This window comes from Lepeophtheirus salmonis, chromosome 10, assembly GCF_016086655.4.
Source record: "Lepeophtheirus salmonis chromosome 10, UVic_Lsal_1.4, whole genome shotgun sequence".
NCBI classification, from domain to species: domain Eukaryota; kingdom Metazoa; phylum Arthropoda; class Copepoda; order Siphonostomatoida; family Caligidae; genus Lepeophtheirus; species Lepeophtheirus salmonis.
In genome coordinates, this window is record NC_052140.2 from 2716398 (window position 1) to 2739345 (window position 22948).

The window sequence follows — 22948 nt, forward strand, 5'->3', positions numbered from 1 at the left end:
TATGCTCAGTTCTTTTAGGAAATCTTCATACTTGAGTAGAAATTTCCTGAGAATTTAACAACAATTTATTTATTTCCTATCAAAAGTATCATTTAGAGTTATTAAAATATATTATAAAAGGGCCCTCAGAGTTGAACATCTAATGCAGTGCATTAGAGCAGACTTGACAACACAAGTATGTTGACGTGGCACTTTACCCAAATTAAGTAAACCCGCCTTTCATATGAAATATTAAGATTATTATGACAAATTGATGTTCCTACTCCATACAAAAAATGTCAAATACGAATATTACAATTTTAAAATGCTATTTTCTTCCACTTCAATTAACAACCCCCTATTTGATCTCTAAGTATGTCCCGCATATAAATAAAATTTAATCAATAATTAACTTATAAAATAGACAATGTCCGGTTTTTCTTTATAATGTTTTAATATTAATAGTAAGTCATTCGAATGAAACAAATTTATTTGAAGATCTTTCCCTGGTTAAACTTCTTTCCTTCTTTGTCAGCGCCCTCCCACTTGAAGTATTGTTCGACCAAATCCTTGGTTTCACCACTATCGGCATCCAACTTGGTCCAGTTGTAGGAAGAGTAATCAATCTTCCAGTCGTCAGACAATTCAAAAGCTAAATCATGTCCTTTCCAAACCCAAATACCGGAGATGGTAGAATTATTGTTTTCGCCGAAAAGACAGACTGAGGCGAAAGCGTTCTTTCTCAACTTATCCAAACGTTGGAACATACCTTTTTTAACAAAAAATATACATAATATATTAAAATCAGTCTTCATGAACTCACTTACCTCCAATCAAGTTGCAGGACATGAAAACCATTGTGAGTTCGTCGGCATACTTGTAGTCGCAACGCCAGATGGAATAATGTTCTTTATCAAACTTCTCCCAGAAGTAAGGAACGGATTGAACTTCGTCATTGTTACTATAGAAACGCTTGAAGTCATCCATGTCGAAACTACCGGAAGGTATTTTCTCAAAGGGATCCTTGGGTTTGGGCATGGCAGGAGGGGCTTCTTCAGAAGGAGGAGCAGCGGCTGCAGCAGGAGCTTTAGCTTTCTTGACACTCTCGGCTGCGGTATTCGAGTTTTTCATGAGTTCGTTGAATTTTTTTCCATCGGCTAGTGCTACTTTTTTGCAGAGCGTGACAGTTCCAAGGACTTCCTTGACATGGACCTGATTGATCATGGTGTTGAACCAGCGTTCCACATTGGGGAAGGGCTTTCTGTAAATATAAAGATGGAAATCAAAGTAAATGGAGATGAAGGATTGTTAGTACCTAAACTCTGGATCCATGACGTGCACGTATAAAGAGAGGATTGAGCAAGTGAGTGAGATGTCTGCCAGAGAGATCCGTTCTCCCACCAAGTAAGTGTGGAGCAGGAAATGGTCGTTCAGGACCTTCAGAGCCTTGCCCACGTCCTCCTTTGCGCGATCCATGCTCTTCTTGTTGTATGCCATGGCCCCAAGACAGGGGAAGACCCAAGTGAGTGCGGGAGGAAGGATGTTGGAGTCCGTGAAGTCGAGCCATTGCTGGATCTGAGCTCGCTCCACAGGAGTCTTTCCGCGAAGCTCCTCACTCGCGATGAAGTAGGCGATGGCGTTGCTCTCCGTGAGGGTCACACCCTCGCTCGACTCAAAGGCAGGTACTTTTCCAGAGGGAAACTTCTTGAGGAAGGAAGCCTCCGTGTTCGACTCCCCAAATACAAAGTCGGGGGCGATCTTCAGGTCCACTTTCGAGTACTTGGCCGTGATCAAACATTTCTGGGCACGGAAGTTTTGAGGGTAGGTATAGAGGGTACCGGATTTACAAGCCATACTTCTCAACGACTTCAACTTCTACCTACAAAGACCTTTAAACGACGGACAAACGCCACGTGAAATCAGAGAGTATTTTATATATATATTAATATATCCGCTGAGTCAAAAGATAGAAAGAGAAAGGAGGAGGGGGGAGAAGAATAGTCATAGAAAACTCAAATAAAGAAAAGGAGAGAGTGAGAGACAGAGAGGAGGGTAAAGAGAGCACAAGCACAGAAACACACACGCAACACTTGGTCTTAATTCAATACATGCACTTCTCTAGCGTCAAGCTTTTAAAGATACGTACATGGTCCTAGAGCTATCTTTTTCCCGCGCAAGATGTCGTTTTATATTATACACTATATGATGTCATATTTTGTCATTTTCCCTCATGCCGTATGCTACTTTTTAACACCTTCACAGAATTTACTTTAATCATTCAATTAAAAAGGTGAATTCATAAGAGACTGCATAGTTAGTTGTGAAGTAATATTCAACGCTTCGACCAGATAAAAAACAGTTTCACACACGATCTGTACGAAAATGTATCACGTGGTCTTTGTTTCCCTACTTTGATTTATATCTTTTATTATTCTGGCTAGCTGCTAGAAGCAGTTTCCCAACGAGGAAGGAAGGAAATCAGTAATTCTAATCACTCTCGCGGAAACAAGCACGCTGAACAATTACTTATTCTTCCAGATCATTCATAGCGGGATCGGAGATCCGATGATGTTCTATTGACTTGAAGTCATTGCTCAAATATTATGATTCAAGTATAATGTTTATTCTCTCATTTTCTACGGCTCAGGGGCTCATAATTATAAATAATAATCCTTCTTTGGATTAATTCTCTTTTTTTTTTGTTCAAAACGACGAAAATGCATGGGGGAAATGCTCAACAATTCTTAATTATATAAATGTTTGATTAAAGTGTATATGTAAACAGTAATAACGACATTACCGGTCCTAACTAATTAAATAATTGAATCCAAGTAATATTTCTTCTTTGAACCCTGAATAAAAAATAAAGAGTGAGAGGCTGATTATAGACGGGCAGGATAAATGAAAACCCGGCATTATATAAAATATTATGCTTTATTATATGGTATGCTTGCATTCATTGTAAGGAACTATTAATGGGCAGAGCCGGCAAATATAAATAAGAATATTATTTATTAATCACAAGTTAGCGGCCTTTTTATTTATGCAACTACTACAAAAAAACATTCCTGGATCACACCATCGAAGTTTTCACTTTTTTTCCCCCCCATTAATTAATTAGTTAAAACAAAGTTAGGAAACGAAGAGGATGTCGTTATCAGTATTTGTACAATGTTGTGATCGTAGCGAAACTTTTTTTTCGCCCGCTAGGAGTGATTACAAATGTTACTCATACCCAGCCTCTTTGAATTTACCCTTTTCAACTAAATGAAGAAGGTAAATTCTGTAAAGGAGATAAAAAGTTGCTTATAGCATAAGGGAAAATGACGAAAAAAAAAAGGAGTAAAGTGACGTACAAAACAACATCTGGAGTGGTAAAAAAGATAACATATCGACCATGAATCAGCTCATCTAGCACGTTTCACTGCTTTGTTTTAATCTTTAATCATTATCCCCCTTAATATTAGCTAGAGCATGATGATAAATCAAAACATCTTTTTTAGCTGAGGAGCTAGAACGTTCTCGGCAAAATGCTTAAGCGACTTTAAGCCATGTATGACGTCACTGAGGGTATAAGATATCTAATTGTACTGAGTAAGAGGATTCAATTGGTGGGTTGGAAGGATCTATTCCCATTGATCATTCTTATAATGAGGTCGGTGATGACGGGAGGAAGTGGATGGGATGTATAGCCGAGTTTGGAGGAAGAGATGTTTGACGTCATTGGACGGCAAGTTGTAGAGGGCGCTCTTGTTGTGTTGTAGTAGTAGTAGTTGTAGTCGTGAATGCAGAATGAGGACTCCTGATTGAGTAGCTACTTTGCTGCTGTTGAGCTAGCTGAGCTAGAAAGAGAGGGAAAGAAGGAGAGTGAGTTGGCTGTGCGGTTTGTGAGGGCCGGAGAACTGAGAATGAAGCAGCAGCATAAGAAGAAGAAGAAGAAAAAAGAGGAGGAGGAGGTTGGTGTGTGTGTTTGTGTGTGTGTGTGTGTGTGTGTGTTGTGTGTGTGTGTCGCCTTTCTTGGTTGAGTCTTTGGGATTGGCTCTACTCTGTATCTGGAGCTACGGACCTCTGGAAAAGTAGAAGGAGAGGAGCAAAGCGTGTTTTGGGGTAGCGGGGTAAGGTGAGTATATGGGGGGGCGAGGCGAGGCGAAGTAATTAGTTAGTTGTGTGTAAATGTCTGTTGTGTTTTCCTAGATGCCAATCGTGAGTCGTGCGCGTGTGTACACGGACTCGAATGCTCAGCGTCCTCGCGACTACTGGGATTACGAGTCTCACGTGGTGGAGTGGGGGAAGCAGGATGACTATCAACTGGTTCGCAAGCTGGGGCGCGGGAAATACTCTGAGGTGTTTGAGGCCATCAACATCACGAACAGTGAGAAGTGCGTGGTGAAGACCCTGAAGCCCGTGAAGAAGAAGAAGATAAAGCGTGAGATCAAGATATTGGAGAATCTGCGTGGTGGAACGAACGTGATAACTCTGCAAGGAGTGGTGAAGGATCCCGTTTCGCGCACTCCTGCCCTCATATTCGAGCACGTGAATAACACGGATTTCAAGCAGTTATACCAAACCCTGAACGATTATGACATCCGTTATTACCTCTACGAATTACTTAAAGCCTTAGACTATTGCCATTCCCTGGGGATCATGCATCGGGATGTCAAGCCGCATAATGTCATGATCGATCACGAAAATAGAAAACTACGACTCATTGATTGGGGTTTAGCCGAATTTTACCATCCTGGTCAAGAGTATAATGTCCGCGTGGCGTCGCGGTATTTTAAAGGTCCAGAACTCTTGGTGGATTACCAAATGTACGATTACTCTCTTGATATGTGGTCTCTGGGTTGCATGTTAGCCTCCATGATCTTTCGAAAAGAGCCCTTCTTTCATGGGCACGACAACTATGATCAGCTGGTGAGAATAGCAAAGGTCCTTGGTACTGAAGAGCTCTTTGAATACTTGGATAAATACGAAATTGAGTTAGATCCAAGGTTTTCAGATATCCTCGGACGACACTCCCGAAAACGATGGGAGCGATTCGTGCATGGTGAGAATCAACATCTTGTAACGCCTGAAGCCCTCGATTTCTTGGATAAACTCCTTCGTTACGATCATCAGGAGCGACTTACTGCATTAGAAGCCATGAGTCAGCCCTACTTCTATCTCATTGTAAAGGATCGACTCGGAAATATGTCTAGTTCTCCGACGCCGGGTAATATTCCAAGTACTGGCGGAGCTCAGAACTCCCCTATCCTGTCGCCAGGATCCATTAACAACTCTGGTGCCCAACAAGGAACGCAGTAACTTGAGTTTTTATTAGTTAATTCGCCGAGAAGGATGACATCCCCATTTTTCTCGCTAATTTTTTTCAAGCAAACTAAAATATATATTTATCCATGTAAACATTGCCCCTTAAAAACATATTAATACATACGCTGGATGTACTCTTATATATCTTATAGCCATTTATTCGTGTACTAGGTATTCTCCAGTCATTGTCAATTTATTTTTATTTTACTCTTTCCGATTGAAAATGTTTCATCTGAAAAAAGGAAAGTTGAAAGGGTGTGATCCGCCCGATTTCTGTGTTTTTTTTTCTTTTTTTAACCGACAAAATCCTTTAGTAAAAAGTCTTGTCAGGGATGAGGAGAGAGGGCTCCATAAGATAAGATTGACCTACTACACTACATATATGTTCTTTTTTTTACTTATTTAAATACCTTCTCCTTCGACGACCTCTCTTCATCATTCGCACGCAATTTTTGGTTTCTTGAAATATACTATTAACAGAAGACAAAACGTAATCCAGATTGTAATTATTGGTGGGGTATGTTTCAATTTGTAAATACACATGAATATATACAAGTATACATCATTGTTACTATTTTTTCCACGAGTTGAGCAATCTCCTCGACTTGAGTTTAACTCTGGGTAATTTATTATTTCTTTTGTTTTTTTGTTTATTTTTTACATAATTGACTCACTAAATTAGAGCTGATGAAATATGAATTGTGATAATACCTTAGTCTTAACTTCAATTGTTCCAATAAATGCGTTCGCCATACCTTACTAGTAGTACATTCAATTTATTGATCAAACAATCCTTAGTCCTTTGGTCCTATCCCTCCGTCACATATCATGGAAGAGCTCGAAAAAAAGAAGCGTGACATGAATGTTCTCATGATCATTGGAAAGGCCTGTTATCATGAAGGTGAAGAGGCAGTGATAGCCTATCTTTACTCTTTCAAATCCTCATTAAGTTTTGTTTTTTCTTTACCTCAGATTTTAAAAGGCAAAATATTAACGCTTATTTCTTAAAATATATATTTGGATTGGATATCAAGCATAAAGTGGGTGGAAAGTGCAAGGATGCTGAGATCCTCGTTAGTTACCTCAAGTACTTATCCAAAATGAAATCCATTAATGAAGCTTCCGCTAAGGGTGAGTAGTTAAGCAACCAATGGCGTTTCGGGATTTCCTCAAAATGTGGCTCTCGCTTTTCATATGAGGGGAGTCCTTACTACTAGGATTTTTAACGGGGCTCGCAAATTCTGATGCTCAGCGGTTAATATGAACCTCCATTTTATATGAAGTTTATATAGTTAATTACTCAAGAGTTGTCTTTAATTAAGTTGTTGACGTTTATGCGAGAGGAGAAACAACCTACTTCGATGATTTAATTATTACGCAAAGTTAGCCCAGGGTTATTGGGAACTTTCTGTATGGCTCACAATACATGATTCGAGAGCAGTGTTGAGTAGTAACGCGTTCCTTTGTAATACATATGTATCACTGTTTTATCCATAAATTATTTTTAAATATTATACATATATACTTAATCAAAAGAAACAAACATTACTTTTGCACTAAGTTATAAATGCAAATATTGTTAATTAATGTCCAATTAATTAATTAATTTCATATAGGTATACATTATGCCCTAAAATCTAAGTATGAAGGACGTGATAAATCAGCGTAAATACACGAGTTATTAACATAGGAACCGCATGACACCAAATGTTGTTCGGCCCCTCTTTTTCTTTTTTACACACAACTCATCATTTATTTTTATTTATAATGATAATGAATTCAACAAAACCATGATAGGAGTGTATTTATTAAGTTCTGTAACACTAAAACGACGAGGCCATTTGGGATTCAATTAAATATTCTGAGAAACTTATTGATTGTATTTGTTTATAAGTTCTTAAATTTTCATAATTCATTTTATTAGCCACAAAAAACAAGAATTAAAATTAGTAATCGTTTTGTTGAAATAGTGAACACTACCTAGAAAGACGTGGATATCATATTCGATATCCAATCAAATGGGAATCAATCTCTTTTGGAACACTATGCCTCGAAAAATGTTGACATTTATCCGTTTCAATATTTGTTCCACAAGATTACAAATACTCCAAAACGACAAGTTCGCCTTGATTTCAATATCGACTCGTCGAAAATTGTAAGTCAGTGTACACAGGGCATGTAAAAATATTAACATTAATGATCAATTATTTCCAAAAATATTGTATCTATTTCTTCGATATATTGCAATGAAACATGATAAATTTGGTATAAAATTTTCGTTAGCAGTTGATGCATCGTCCAAATACTTGGTAAATTGATATCCTTACTTGAAAAAATATTCTCAAAGACCAACTAATAAATCTTTATCAGAATATGTATTAATGAAGATAATGGAACCGTCTTTGGGTAAATCAAGAAATGTTACAATAGATCATTTCTTTATGGTAATGTCTCTTGCAAATGCACTTAGAAAAATAGGACGAGTATTTTAAAAACCATAACTCTTTCACGCTCAGAAATACTTCCTGAACAAAAGGCTAGCATCAAGGACTAACCTAAAGGAAATTTTGCAAATAGTAGTAAAAAATTGACTTCTTATAAAGGAAAAAAGAACAAAATGTTTCAATTTTGAGCTCTGTTCACAAAAGTGCGAAAGTTTAAGATGGACAAAAAAGGTTACCATAATCTTTTCAGTATTATAATGAAACTACGTATGAGTTGATATTCTAGATTAAATGGCAAGGCTTTATTCAGCCAAATTTATTTTTGCAGATATTTTTTTTTAAAAACTTGGATTTTGATGCTATTAATGCTCTGTTATCTTGTACAGAGAAGTGACTGGTAACACATCACTTTCAATTTTAGCAACCACTAACAGTTATAAATATTAAAAAATGAATGTCTATCATTTTTGATATCTACCGTCGTTAAAGAGGGGTCGTAACCATCCGTCGTTCTAGTGTTAACGAAATACAACCTCTTACTTTGTTGATGTATAATATGGAAACACTAGAAATAATCAATTTTGAGGTAGTGTTTGGAATTCAATTATTAGGGTAGATACATCTAGCCTAATTTAAAGTGGCTGTTATTTTTAAATGAATGTTTCTTATCATTTATACTTTTAAAGTAAGGAAAGGCTATTATTATTTAATTATCAATTAATCAAAATCTTCTACAAAGCAAAAGTATTTATGGAATTTCTACGCATAATCCGTGAAAATTGCAAATTCTAGGGTGATATTGATACACTTAAAAAACAAATCATTGCCTATAAGATTACATGGCAATATTCATAAGGAACAATTAGGGAGGAAAAATTGTTTTTCGTTCTTATAGATTTGAGGAAATGTATAATTTAAAGAGCCATTTCATTCTTCAGAGAATTATCACATGATTTGACAGAATATGAAAACCCTTCCTACGCCCTTTGTACTTGGTTATGAAAATGAGATTATTACTTATTTAAGGAAATAGTCACATAATTGTCCAAAGTTGGTGATTCGATATTTAAAAATAAAGGTATTAATGACTGTTTCAATTAATTAAGTACAACTAATCCATAATAACACAAAAAGTTTTAAACGAATCAAATCTAAATTTCAAAATGACTAGTGAAAAAGTAGATACTGGTTTTTCAAGTATAATTTAAAATACGCTTGCCATTAGTACTTTATAAAAAATTAAAAATTACTGCATGGCATGAAAGTGAGTATTTCATTGGATACAATAAATTCATCAATTATAAAAATATTATTTTATAGAAAGAAAAAATTAGTAGGTACACCTAATTAATACAATTTCTTTATATTAAAGCAAATATATTGTGTGATTATTTTATAAAGGTTATTTTTCATTCAATATCGGAATATCAGGGCTGTAATGAACGAAGGGAGGGAGGCTGGGCTCCCCCAATATTTTTTTTCTGTAGTTGTATTTATCGGTCTATTAATAGTGAGTCATCCATAGTCACTACAACCAGGCAATTATCAAACAATTATTGACTTGAGTTAAGTGGGATCAAAGGACCCATCAAGTTGTCGGAACTCCGCAGGATTTTAGTTAGGTGAAATTTTATAATTAAACCTATTCAAGAACATATAATTGAATGGTATTTTTTTTAAATGTTTGATTATTTTATAAAAGATAATTTTCAGACTCAATTATAGCTTACTTACATATTTAAAAATAATTTTTTAGAAGGGGAAGGCTAACGCCCCTTAGTTTCCCCCCTTAGGCCCCACTACAGAGGAAGAAATATATAAACAATGCATATTAGCTCAGTACATATGTTATCAACATGTCAATTAATGCAAGCATCCTAGAGGCATCATGATAAATAAGTACCTACGAAGAAAACTTATTAGTATATTTGTTGACTTTGGTCGTGAAAGGTGAAACAAATATCTTAATGTGGTTATTTTTTAATTTGGAATAATGTTGGTTCAAATCCAAATTGACATTTTTGAAAAAAAGAAGAAGAATATATTAACACTTACCTATACTGTAATAAAGTGTTACTTCACCTCTTAATTTGTCTTTCCAATCCCTAAACTATCATTTGGAAAAGATTATTATAAACCAAAGCTTAATGTAAATTACTTGACATTTATGAAGATGAACAATATTATTGAAAGCTTTTTTTTATGCATTAGGCAGAGGCAGGAATGGACTCTAATGACATTGCAACGTGTATAATATACCAATTTCTAGAGTTTGACCGTTCAGTAGCCTCAGATATAACCTTTTATTACAAAACGTGTGGTAGACATATTCGTTATCAAAGCTTTTGTGTCATTTATGTAATGTACTAAGAATATTAAATGTGTTGAGCAGACGTGTTTTTTTTTTGCAAATGATCACTTCCAAATAGAGTGGGATGCCTTGCAGTGTGCTATTGAGTCAAAGATCAAATGAATTGACGTACATGTATACTCCAAGTGGATTTGTTCCATACATACTTGATGATATTCAATAATTTTTCTTTAAAAGGTTTGATGAAAATACGAGGAAAATTTCCGAGAACTAAATAATTCTCCGTTAAATTATGCATTGTTTCTTCCAATTGTATCATATATAATTAATTTACCACATACATAGTACCTACCCATAGTGATATAAGTTTTTGATAATTTATTTACTTATAGTATATAAGTAAATAAATTATATTATAAAATTGTAAATAAAATATTTTGTAAAGAATGAGATAGAAAGTTTAAATATGCAGTCTCATCAAATAAGGTTTGATTATATGAATATCACCTCAAAAATACAGAAATACACATAGATGATTCCTTAATTTGCTTAACAAACTATCTTAATTATAAAACTTTTCTTTGAGAAAATGATATTTAGTAAAGAACAAAAAAATTTACGCAATATCTACATAATACACTCAACCTTTCGATATTTTGAATTCTCTTTTTGTTCATACCTAAGAGAATAAGTTAAACCTTGATATAAGTTACACAAAAAGGGAATGTCATAAGAATCAATCCCTTCAAATAGATTGGATTATATGGATAATTTTGAAGCATTTCCTTCTGTACTACTGAGTGTTGTAGTACATTCAGTGATAATAGATTTGATAAAAATTGGAGCACGTGTCTCAATTGAATTGAGTCAAAATGAGTTATTCATATGTTAATTAATTTCAAAAAGCATTTTTTTTTTTCTGTTAAAGGAATGCTGGAAGTCGTCTTTGAACAGGTCGAGGACATCTATCAAACCAAGATCTCATTATTCAATGAGAGTAAATCTTTTTCCACTGCTGTTTCTATCATAAAATCCTTAAATCAGGACTTGACTCAGATCACATCTACACTACGCAACATACTCAAAATGACAGATGGACCTAATCACTTCAAGAAGAATATTTTACCCCATTTCAAAAAGACTGCAGAGATGGTGGAAATAAAATCATCAAAGATTTCCTTGCTCAACAAAACGGGAATGTATATCATGCAAACTTGTCTTAAAAAACGAAAAGGAGATGGAGGGGAGGAAGTTAGTCAGGAAGACATTCCCTGGTTGAAAATCAATCTCAAAAACTCAATCATTGCCATCATTTTAATCTACAATTATTTTCAATTTTCATTGACTGATAAGTAAATGAAATCCAAGGATTTGTAAGACTTTCTCTAACTAAATTTTTAACATTTTGCATATTTCAGAGATCATCTAAGACTCTTTAATCTTCTTTTCAATGAATTGCTATCTCGATCTCTGCAGAGCTCTACGAACCTAGACCTAAATTCAAGTCATTCAAAGGAGTATGTACTAAGCGATTTAATTAGTTTTTGGTTGAAATGCCATGAGATTTCTAGCTCTGCCTTTGGACGCATTTATTCAAATGTTAATGATATTTTTAGTCAATTATTTAATGAGATGAAGGTCCACGTTGATGTTTGGGGTAACTTAATCGAAATATCACGATTTGAAAAGGAAATCAATAGGTAAATATATTTGATAAGCTCTGAGCACAAAATAAGTATTTTTCTATGGTCCCTTGATATATGTAGATTGGAAGAGGCTTTGAAATACTCCCTCAAAAACAGTGAGGTTTGGCGCCCAACAATGTCTTTCATTTCTTCAATCCTAGAACCGTTTGAGAATGCAAAAGAGTCAATTTACATTGAGGATAGGAAGGAAATGTCCAAGCATATCGATAGATATAAAATAGAAAAGCCAAACGTGGAGCAAATGATCATTGATTTACTTATGGCCTGCTTCGACGAGTCAATTGGAGTCAAAGAGGGATGTATGATACTGGATAGCTTTCATAATTTAGCAAAGGGCTCTATGATTGAGGAACTCTATAAGTACAAAGCGAAAATGATCATTGAGAATTTGATACGAAGTGTGGATCGACATAAAAATAAGATTTCAAAATACTATCAGTACTTAAAGAAGATCTACTCTGGAATCAATATAAACATCGTACTGCATGAATACTTTTCCACACGAATCCATGCCCTAATTGATATGCTCAACTTTGCAACTGTTTTTGTGAATGATCCAAGTCGAACAAAAGGCATCTACAAATATAAAACAATGTATAAAACCACAATTGAGAAACTCTTTTCCGTGGACTTAAACTATGAGTATAAAAGTGTTCACGACTCTCGGAAGACCTACAACGCCTCAATTCTCAAGCGAAATCGAAACAATGAAATATATTTGGATGTGAATGCACCAAATAATTTATTAGAATTCTGTTTCTATAACACAATCATTTTTTCCTCCACAGATAAAACAAATTCTACCAAGGATCTCACATATTACAAACAGAAACCATTTTTAGAAAATTATTGGAGAACTAGACAGGTCGTTAATGAGTACAATTATTTATTATCAGCCCTATCTTTACAAGAATTTTGCTTATTTCAAATCAAAATGAAGTCTCTAAAAACAATGATTATGGATGCTATGTTCAAAATGCAGTGGCAGGATGCTAAGGAGTTTAAATCCTGGAATATCAAATCCAAAAAATCGATTGCTTTAGTCATGGAGAACATCAAGTTCTACAAGGAGAACAACTTTGAAATCTACAAAATCATTCAATCCCTCTCAAAACCCCTTTCCTCTTCACTTTATCAGTACAAGTATACGATGAATGATTCTCAAACATTTATGTCGAAAATGAACGAACTTCTGGACTCATTTTCCCGGGAAAATCGAGGAAAGTGTATTAATTTACTCAAAAAAATAAACACGCTCAAAGATATGGAATTCTTCTCCGAGAAGGAGTCTCATCCATTGGAAGGAAAGTTCGAAGAGAGAATCATCTCTTTGCTTACAGAGTCGTATCATGACTCACTCACTCAAACAATAGAGAATTTATTAGTCCTTTTTGAGCGAGATCCGAGCGTTCCTTTTATAAAAGTCAATGTGAATCTAGATAACTTTACGAACGAGGATAACTATGTTCATCAGGCCATCATGAACTTCCTCCGAAAGTTCAAAAGGATACTCATCGCAGGAGTTAATCGTTGGGAAAACAAGGTTCATCATAAACTCTCAAAAACAATGGATATTGAAAACATTTTGGGAGAAAGAATGACGTTAGTACAAACGAATCTCTCCAAATACTTTAGAAGCTACGAAGTCTTCCAAGACATGTCCAGAATTGATCCCTCAAAAGTCCTAACCAAATATAAAAAAGAGGATTCGACTAGCTTTGAGTTATTGGATAATGATTTAAAGAACTTGCAGAGTATCATGTCTAAATGCCAGAATTTCTACGGAAAGACCAAAATTAATTTCTATGCTATTGACAATAAGAAGATTCTGAAGTCTATTTATGGAGTTTTAAAAATCTGGAATGAGGCATTTTTGAAAAAGATAAGTGATAATTTCTTAAGAATAATTGACGATCTTGAAAAAGGGTTGGCTCCTATAGAAATGATTGGAGAAGCAGAGCGCTCTGTTATCTTATTGAGAAAAAATAATTTTCTAGATGAACGAATGTTAGAAAGATTTGAGAGAATCAAGGATACTTCTCTTGGTGATGAAAATTCCTTTATTCATCGCTATCCATTAGAAAAAAAAGAAGAATCAATGAAGGAGGAAGACTTGGATGAACTTCAAAAGGAAGAAGAAATCAACACACAGGCCATGTTTAATGAACTTGTATCAAAATTTCAATACTCAGGTCCCAATAATATCAATTGGAGAGTCGAAGAGGCACAAAATGAACTTATTTTCTATGGTCAAGAGCTTGAAAAATTTGATCAAAACATACTTGGGAAAGAAGATTTATGTCAGACTTTAAGGAAATTGAGATTTATTTGGAAAATTCTAAGTGATTGGAAATCCTTTACGGATAAAATCATGAGTGTTCAAGTTAGACGCCTCTCCTTTGATAAAGTAAAGTCATATATAATTACTTTTCTGAATAATGCCCACGAAGGGGCTCTTTTAGGCCTCATGAATAATTTCCATTTTGCTATGGAGGAAATGATCAAATTTTCTCGGATGCTTTCCCTCTTGGAGTTAATTGTTCAACCTCATTTTAAGGAAAAACATTATGATGTTGTCCGTTCTCAATTGGAGTTTAACCCAGAGTGTGTACTCGAGAAAGATGAGCTCATAATTGGTGAATTGAGTAATTCAATGTATAATTTAAACGATTCCCTATTCATCGACATTCAATCTGCTAATTTGCACCAGAACTTTATCACTGAGTTCTATGAAGTCTGCAATAACAAGTTCAAAAATCTCTCCATTGAGATCAAGAAACATACCTGTGGTATTTTTATTATCGATAATATTATGGCAATGCAAAGTATTTTGATGATGGTTGAAAACAAGATATCCGGAATTGACTTGGATGTTCTTGCTGCAATAGAGCACGCCATAGATCCTCTTAAATTCAAAACGAAGCAAGCGCTACGTCTTTTGAATGCTATCTACATTTTTCAGAAGAATTTAATCGGTATTACGAAACTACATTCTGGGTATGCTCTTAAATTGCAACTTGGGAAGAGTATACTCAGAGTCAATAAAATAAAGAAATTTTGGCGAATGATCCTCTCGAATTTTTTGACTAAAACTTACTTTATTCAAATGAAGATAGACTCCAAAATTACTTCTGTCCTCGAAAAGCTTCAAGAGAAATTAAATAAACAAATTGAACTTTCCAAAAGTTTTGTTCGTACGAGGAAAATCTATTTTCCTCGACTGATTTTTGAGAGCTCTACAAATCTTCAGCCATTTGATCTTGAAAAGGATATCTCCTTCATTGTCAATTCCGTTAAAGAAGTCCATGTATCAAATAAGAAAATTAGTAGTTTTGTGAACATTCAAGGGTTGAACTGTGATTTTCCCGCTCCCCTGGATTTGAATCAGCCCATTGAGAGACTATATAAAAACATTCATCTTCAAGTCAAATTTCAATTTCAAAAAGAGGTTTGGGAAGGAGTAAAATCCTTTTCACTCAAATCCTGGCCCAAAACTATCAATAATAAAAGTCCACAAGTCACGCATGTGATCCGAATGACATTATTCTCAAAGGAATTACAACGTTTGCTCGTTTCATCAAAACAGCTGAATAGAAAGTCTTTTACGGGGATCATAGAGCAACATGATGGTATTTGGAGGTATCTTATCCATACTTTACAGGGATCTGCTCCATTGAATGGCACTCATTTTTTGAATTTAATGTCCGCCTTGAATGTGGAGCTCTATATCCGTCACAGGCTAAATTCCATTTTGGAAATATTTCTTCAGAATGAAGGAGACACAGGGTTTTTCATTTATAATCAAATCAAATGGAATCTAATTTCATCCAAGAAGAAAGAGAGCTCCGAGGAAGAGTCAACACTCCTTATTGCATGGCAGGACACAAGCGTCAAATTCAGTTATGAACCCAAAAAGCCAGAGGCTCAACTCACCATTTTCCATTCCCATCTTGAAAGGAACACAATTTCCCTCCTCAATTATTTTAATCAATCTAATTCAACCATCATTAAAGGCTCCTGCAAAGTGGGTAAAACGTTTTTAATGCAGCATTTTGCGTATCTCCTTGGACGATATTTGAGACTCATGATCATCAATTTTGAATTTTGTTTTAATCTCTCTGCCTTTAATAAATCTCTGGATCTAATAGGTCTTCAAATATTCCATAAGGAGGCCCTCTTTGAATTAAATCAAAGATTGTTTAATATTAAGACTTCCCAAAATTTATTTTTTAATCATATATTTGATCTGAGTCCATTTTTGCCAAATCTTCTTCCCCGTGTCTTGGTTAGTACAAGACTCACCAACTACAAGGAAAAGTCTCCAGAAGTATTCCGCTCCTTCAATATCATTCGGCCTAATTTAGAGGAGATTGCAAGCTATGTATTAGACCTTTATATCCATCATTCCAAAGTAGAGCTCAACCACGAGCAACTATGTGTTCTCCTAAGTTTTGAAAAGCATTACAATAACAAAAAACTAAATATTTCGACAATCAAAATCCTTTTAAATGATTTATTAAACAAGGCCTATATCAATGACGACTCTCATCACTTTCCTCGAAAGATCCTCCGCTACTATGAGCTCTCCTTATTTACCTCGAAGAAATTAGCAACCCTGAATCAAGCTATTCAAGACTACACAAAAAAAGTAACACATCTTCACTTGAATACTCCTCTTTATAAGCTTTTTCATAGTATGTATGATGCCTTCGAACTGCATGATGTCATGATCTTCGTTGGCCCACATTTGACACAAAAATCTACAACCATCGACTTTCTGTCACATTCATATGATGTTAAAGTCAAACGTTTCTCTTCCTTAAATATGTTTGAGAATTCTCTTTCTGATGTTCAGATTCACTTATCCAGGAGTTTATCCTATGATGATAATACGTCAATTCTCCTGATCATAGAAGGGCCTTTTATAGAAGATATCATTTTGATGCTCTATCCTCTCTCGAATCCCAACTATGATCATGTAGCTGATAGGATTTATACAAATAGAAAGCTTAAAATCATTTATGAGACAAACGAATTGGGCTCTGCATCGCCTAAAATGATTTCATCCATGGCGTTTGTCCATCATTTCAACAAAATCCCGGCTCCATGGTTCTCTATTTTTCAAAAAAGAGTGTATGAAGAAACGAGGTCCAAAGAAATAACAGAGTATGGATTCATAATCTCCTTCTACGAAAAATTCATCGACATTCGTTCTCAACTTGGGAAAATGGAGAATTGTTACTATGACTCTTTTCATCGAATCAATCTCCTTGTTCTTCTACTTAAATCCTACCAAGGATTCAAATTTTGTGCCAACTTATCAGCTTATATTTGCATCGTTGCTCTATTTCAAGACATTCCATCTCATGACAAAATCAAATGCGATATCCTTATTCGAAAAGTGACTAATCTCAAAATACCAAATGCACGAGCCATCTTTGATTATCATTTCAATCCAGTGAGTCAATCATGGAAGCTCATCCCAACCCTTGTAGAGGGAGATATATATTATAGACAGTCCTTTGTAGCGGATTTACTTATATCGAAGGACATAAATATAGAGGTCATTGGAGGGAGAGACGGGGGTAAGTCCAGGTTTCTCAAAAACCTTTGTCGAGTAAACGAGTCTATCCAGGAGAAGAGATCGTTTCATGTTTTTAAACTTAAAGGAAATCCAGGAGATATGCATTTTACACATTTGATTCGTAAGTTTTTAGTATGAAATCCTATTTCTTGAAGGGCTCCGTTGTACTTATTGATGATGTGGATGCTTCCAGAGATATAGAATATAGAGTAAAGTTTTTATCCGAATATAAAACTTGGTGGAATCAGGGAAAAAAACATGGATCTATCAAATATTTCCTTTGTCACTTCCAAAACAACTAAAACGAGTGTGATTTCCTACAAGTTTGGACAACTCTACCTAGAGCCCCTAGAATTTGATCTCCTCCTTTCAATTTATGATCAAATCCTTAAGGAGCATTTCTCCACCTTTGAAATTGATATCAAATTCCTCAAGGACAAACTCTTACGTTCCACTGCCAGAATATTCAAAACCCTTCTAACCGACTATTCTCAATTAGAGAATTTCCTCAGAATGCAAGACTTTGTCAGGATTATGGAAGGTCTTCAGTTATCTCATGAGGACTGTCATGATACTGTCACAGAAATGTTTGATCTATGGTTGAACGAATTAAATGAGATCATGTTGGATCAAGTTCCTTTTTCTAAACGTGAGGGTTTGAGGGATCATTTGAATCAACTCGTGAACCAAGACTTTTCGGATTTATTCTTCAAAAACGATCTTTATTTTGGAACTTTTACAAATAGAGAGTCATTTTATGTCGACATTGATGAGGAGGAGCTTCTGGAGTATGTGCAGCCTCTATTTCATGATGCGAGTCTTGATGCTTGTCCTTTGAATTTGTCTCAATTTTGTTTAGTGATGAAGATATTGTACTTGCCTGAGAGGAATCTTCATATCGTTATTCATGATGAAGGAGCTTTCAGTGGTATTGTGACAGCCTGTTGCTCGATCAAGGACATAAAACTCTTTCAGTTTTGTGATCAAAACACTAACTGGAAGAAAAAACTGCAAGAGGCCTTCAATGAATCTCAGACTTCTACGATATGCATTCACGTTCATATCAAGGAAGAAGAAGACATTGATTTCGAGTTCATACACTGCTTAGACAATTTAACTTCCTTTGGGTTTGACTTGCATATCCTTGAAGATGAGAAGTTGATTCAATCCTTTAAGGATTCCAGTGGAACGCATCAAAAGTCTCTCAAGGTCATAGAGAACAGTCATTGCATTATAAGTTCTAAAATAGATCTAAGGAGTAAGATAAAGCTTTTAACGACCTTCCAAGTTGCATTTTATGATAACATCGATCAATACAAGGAAGAGAGTCTGGATAATGTAGATCTTTCTTTTGATGGGATGTTCACAAGGGAAGAAGAGCAAAAGGCAAGAGAGGTCTTAAAGTTTTCTCCTCAATATGATTTATTTGATTTTTATTCCTTTGAACGCTACAAGACGTTTCAAAAGATATTTATGACTCATCTGGAGTTTCATATATCGAATGAAAAGGAGAGATCCAGAAAGTTTCATGAAATTGAGCAACAAATCCAAACAAATAAAAGTTCAATTACAAATTCCCTTTCTCAAATCACGGAACTTAACCAAGAGGTGAGTGCCCAAAGATTGGAACTAGAGTCTCTGACTCATGACTTGACTAAAAAGAAAAAGGATGAGACTGAACTTTTGAGGCAAAAGTCATTTGACTACGAACATCTATGCGGAGAGAGCATCGCCCTATTTCAACTCCAACTCAATAGTGGAGAGGATAAACTTTACCAAAGTCTTCATTTTGAAACCCTCGTAGCTAATTTCCGAATCATTTTTAGAACTGAGACATTCATTTATCTGGAGGAGTTCTTTGAAGCCCTAGAGTTGGATCCAATACTAGTGCACTTTATTCAATACTTGATTCTTTGGATGTATCCGGATGAAAACTTCAAAGAGGATATTCTTGACCATGATGAACTATCAAGATTTATGGAAAAACTCAAATCCATAAAAGAAATGAATATTTCCGAGCTATACAAAAGACAAAAATCTGTTAAAACCTTTGACGTAAAGAGACTCCACAAAAGCACAAAGAACAAGAAATCCTTTCTCATCTTTTTACTCCAAAAGTTAGAGCATCTTACACGATCCGAACGAGTGGTTTCAAAGTCTTATGACACTAAGATAGATATCCAAATAAAGAAGATCCATGGCTATAAAACCTCTTATTTGGAGGCAAAGAAAAAGTTGGAGGATCTTCATAATCATTTGGAAGAATTGGAGACGGGCAAAAAGGCCCTCCTTGAAAAAATTGACACAAATGGAAATATATTGGAGGCTCTCAATAAGAAAACCAAGGATAACAGAGGGAATGAGGATATCTTTGATGATCTCATCAATTGCCTCTCTCATTTGAAAGAGAAGAATGAAACGCTTAAACGACAGTTGTTAGGAACAATATTACTTGGAGCAGGATTCCTTGGGTTTACTCCAACCATGAATTGTCAATACAGGACTCAGTTTAAAAGGTAATTTAATACATTATATTTAAACCATCCTGCTTTTTTTTTAAATTATCAAATATGTAAATATTTTCAGACAGTTTATGAATGAGTTGGAGAGAGTGGGCCTCGAGTATCTAGAAGATTTCTTGCCCTTTGTCTGCAAAAAGTCTCAGTACAATAGTCTCAAGAATGAACCTATTCAAAGTGTTGTGGAGAATATCCTTCTGATCAACGTTTTGAACTTACCCCTTTTCGTCGTGGATCAATTTGATTGCTCCTTCAAATATCTTAAAAAGTATTTGCATCTTCAAGACGTTCGTATTTGTCATGCTGGAGATCCATGCACACCTACTCAAAGAACAATTTTCTCCTCCATTGATCCACGAAGTGTTGATACACAAAACTGCTTTTACATTTACTTATCGAATGAAGAGCTCCAAGCAAATCTGAGGACAAGTAATTGTCTCTATTTTGACTTTTATGAGAAGGATTTGCTTGAGTATAGTATTGATAAAATGTGGACTCTTGGATCATCCAACAATACTTATAAGGGCTTTTTAGAGTTGAGTGACAACGTTATGAGAGAATTTGACAAATTGGATGGGATAATCAAGGCAGTAGAGTCCTCTAGTGGCCCAGAAGGATTTTCTTACATTGATGAATCTAGTTCAGAGGGATTTAATATACCTCTCTTAGAAAAATCAAAGATATTCAATCACCGCCTGTACTCCCTCCATGTATTTTCACAGCTCAACATCCATAAAAATACATTTTCCGAATCCTTTCATTCCCTATTTTTCTCCTTCCTTGACCTAAGTCTTGAAATCCTTCACGAAACACCAGACTCTAAACTCAAAAGTCTTATTAAATCCTTCACTCTCCTTGCTTATCGAAAATTTGGGATATTTAAGAGGGATCGAGTTGGATTTGCCCTTATTTTCTTACATTCCATTTACTTTTCCGGAGTTTTGTCTCAAAAAGAAAAAACGAAAGCCATTCTCCGTCTCCTTTCTCGAATATATCTGAAACCTGCGATTGAGTCCCTCATCAAACACATAATGTCCCATTCCTATCGCAATGCTTCATCCTTCCTCTCTTTTCTATGGGCTCTAAAGAAGCTCATTGACTCCAAATCCCTCTACAAAGATAAAGAATCACTTGAAAGTATCAGCAAAAGACCCATCCCAGAAATGAGCTCCATCCTCTCCAAATACAACCAATCCTTCATACTCCTCACGGGTTCATCCACCATCATAACTCAAATCCTATTTGAAAATGCAGTGAGTTGGACAAATGGAGGAGTCAACATCATTTCTCAAAACGGAGACATGGAAGACATCCTCCGGATGTTGGAAGAGTGTATGCTGAGTGGACAATGGATCCTAATTCGAATCCTCGATGACTGCTCTTATCCCTTCTTTGAACTCATTTACTATTTGTTCATCAAAGTCCAAATGACTCCCAATAAGCATGCTTCTTTTCAGCTATGGCTTCATAGTTCGAGCGTTGAGATTGTGCCTCGTAAAATCTTGGAGAATTGTAAGATTTTGAGTTTGTCTTGAGGGAGAGGTGGGGGGTGAGCAAGGAAGAGTATAATGTGTGTATGTAATATTTATCTTATTCCAATTCCTCCTTTCCCCTAGTAGTTTTCTTCTCCCCCTTCTTCTTCAACTTCCGTTCGAGAAGAAGAAACCCTTTGTCCCAAATTCCTTCTTCTCCCTTTTGAAGAAGAGAGAGAGAAAATGGAACTTTGTAGCATCCTCCGGTCTGACTCAAAATGAAATAAGACTGAATCCTCTTTATGTATGTATTTTTATATATAAATAAATAAATTATAACTTAGTTATTTAAAAGTCATCAATTCCCTGCCTTAAGAAATCATTACGTCAACTAAGTAAGAAGGATTGCGTGACAGATCATCATAAAAAAAAATATATATGTAAAGGAATCGTGGCTGGTTCAGTGATTAAAGTAGTAAAAAAAAAAAAGGGAGTCGATGAGGGGGGAATTGTTTCGTAGTGGTTAAAGTCCTCATCCCACAAACATGATTACTATGTTTGTTGTAGTTTGTCGTAAAACAAAATAAAGTATGATTCATGAAATGCAGTTAGAACTATTGTAAATGCAGAAAACTACATGCTGGAATGATTTTTATCAAAATGGATACCTTTTCTAGCAACAAATTATTAAACTTTTTGGGATTACCGCTAATTGAACTTAAAGTAGCCAAGATTCATGGTCAACATGCAATTATTTTATAGAATAAGAAAACACATCAGGGCCACTATAAGTATCTGAAGTCAAAAATAGGTTTAAAAATATAGCTAAAACCCTTGGGTATCTACACTCATACCAGAAATTTGAATTAGAAACCAATAATTGACTTAAATATGTTTATGAATCCATGGAATGTATATTTATGAAGTCAAAAAATATACATGTCATTCTTTAGTATAGGGTGGACATGGCTAGTGTTGTGTTGGTCCAGTCCAAACATAATGGATGGGCAAAATCTGCTTATCTTTCCCAGCAGTCGGTACAATACATCAGATTGAAAATTCTAGCAAGCCCGATTACATGATGGTCTAAGCTTGTGTTTCTATTTACCCTGAGGTTAGGGGTGCTTGGCTGAAAAATATATTTTACAAACTTGTTGGATCACTGACAAAAGATTGAGAATCCCTGTTTACACCATTAGTTAGTATGGATGTAAATAAGAGAATGAAGTCATTTGGCCGAGAAAAAGGATGCATTCATATGATCACACTAGTCAGACCTAAATACTTTTTAAACATATTTTTTATTTCTCAATATATTATCGTCAACGCTTGGAACAAAAAATTTACATAGTAAAGTACCACATTGGAAAAGCCTTTCAAATGCATTTTAGTGAATCTAGTCAAGATTTGTGAAAAATTCAACTTAAGCTAAGCTGCTCTACTCTAAAACATTCTTCTAATGTATATCCCAACTGATAGGTGTTCTGAAAGTTGACTAATGCACTTTAATTAACTCTTGTTAGATTCAGAGGAATTCCTAGTTTGTAATGGACCATTATTAACAGCGACTACTATTGACTAACTAATAGGGATGTTAATATATCAAAAGTTTTAGTATCTTCA

The 22948-nt window shown here is 35.1% G+C and overlaps 4 protein-coding genes across 5 annotated transcripts; 3 read left to right on the top strand and 1 right to left on the bottom strand.

The window, feature by feature from the left end:
• Positions 1-414: 414 nt before the first annotated feature.
• Positions 415-2550, bottom strand: eEF1gamma (elongation factor 1-gamma). The gene is made up of 3 exons (XM_040720838.2): positions 1295-2550; positions 807-1240; positions 415-748 (listed from the first exon to the last, which is right to left on the bottom strand). Exons 1-3 carry the CDS (start codon positions 1831-1833, stop codon positions 468-470), a joined length of 1254 nt encoding a protein of 417 aa, XP_040576772.1. The 5' UTR covers positions 1834-2550; the 3' UTR covers positions 415-467.
• Positions 2551-3958: 1408 nt separating this feature from the next.
• On the top strand, positions 3959-6048 carry CkIIalpha (casein kinase II subunit alpha). Its single transcript, XM_040720839.2, has 2 exons — positions 3959-4099; positions 4174-6048. Exon 2 carries the CDS (start codon positions 4174-4176, stop codon positions 5281-5283), a length of 1110 nt encoding a protein of 369 aa, XP_040576773.1. The 5' UTR covers positions 3959-4099; the 3' UTR covers positions 5284-6048.
• Positions 6049-6078: 30 nt separating this feature from the next.
• On the top strand, positions 6079-17473 carry LOC139906520 (uncharacterized). Of its 2 annotated transcripts, XM_071891549.1 has the most exons (5): positions 6079-6190; positions 6262-7444; positions 10973-11396; positions 11463-11744; positions 11811-17473. In XM_071891549.1, the coding sequence occupies exons 3-5, from the start codon at positions 10975-10977 to the stop codon at positions 17470-17472; spliced, it is 6366 nt and encodes a 2121-aa protein (XP_071747650.1). In that variant the 5' UTR covers positions 6079-6190; positions 6262-7444; positions 10973-10974; the 3' UTR covers position 17473. The 2 variants fall into 2 exon arrangements, with proteins under 2 accessions (XP_071747650.1, XP_071747649.1); XM_071891548.1 differs by lacking the exons at positions 6079-6190; positions 6262-7444 and having other exon boundaries at positions 10858-11396.
• A 112-nt stretch (positions 17474-17585) lies between these two features.
• Positions 17586-21683, top strand: LOC121125489 (uncharacterized). The gene is made up of 2 exons (XM_040720680.2): positions 17586-19850; positions 19921-21683. Exons 1-2 carry the CDS (start codon positions 17593-17595, stop codon positions 21386-21388), a joined length of 3726 nt encoding a protein of 1241 aa, XP_040576614.1. The 5' UTR covers positions 17586-17592; the 3' UTR covers positions 21389-21683.
• The last annotated feature ends 1265 nt before the right edge of the window (positions 21684-22948 follow it).

What these genes read in the sequence shown, in the direction of transcription:
- CkIIalpha (XM_040720839.2), top strand. Translation starts at nt 4,174, where the DNA reads ATGCCAATCGTGAGTCGTGCGCGTGTGTACACGGACTCGAATGCTCAG.
- LOC121125489 (XM_040720680.2), top strand. Translation starts at nt 17,593, where the DNA reads ATGGATCTATCAAATATTTCCTTTGTCACTTCCAAAACAACTAAAACG. An exon ending in TACAGGACTCAGTTTAAAAG is followed by an intron (nt 19,851 to 19,920) that starts GTAATTTAATAC and finishes AAATATTTTCAG; the next exon opens with ACAGTTTATGAATGAGTTGG.
- LOC139906520 (XM_071891548.1), top strand. Translation starts at nt 10,930, where the DNA reads ATGTTAATTAATTTCAAAAAGCATTTTTTTTTTTCTGTTAAAGGAATG. An exon ending in CAATTTTCATTGACTGATAA is followed by an intron (nt 11,397 to 11,462) that starts GTAAATGAAATC and finishes TGCATATTTCAG; the next exon opens with AGATCATCTAAGACTCTTTA. An exon ending in TTTGAAAAGGAAATCAATAG is followed by an intron (nt 11,745 to 11,810) that starts GTAAATATATTT and finishes TGATATATGTAG; the next exon opens with ATTGGAAGAGGCTTTGAAAT.
- eEF1gamma (XM_040720838.2), bottom strand. Translation starts at nt 1,833, where the DNA reads ATGGCTTGTAAATCCGGTACCCTCTATACCTACCCTCAAAACTTCCGT. An exon ending in GTCATGGATCCAGAGTTTAG is followed by an intron (nt 1,241 to 1,294) that starts GTACTAACAATC and finishes TTATATTTACAG; the next exon opens with AAAGCCCTTCCCCAATGTGG. An exon ending in GTCCTGCAACTTGATTGGAG is followed by an intron (nt 749 to 806) that starts GTAAGTGAGTTC and finishes TTGTTAAAAAAG; the next exon opens with GTATGTTCCAACGTTTGGAT.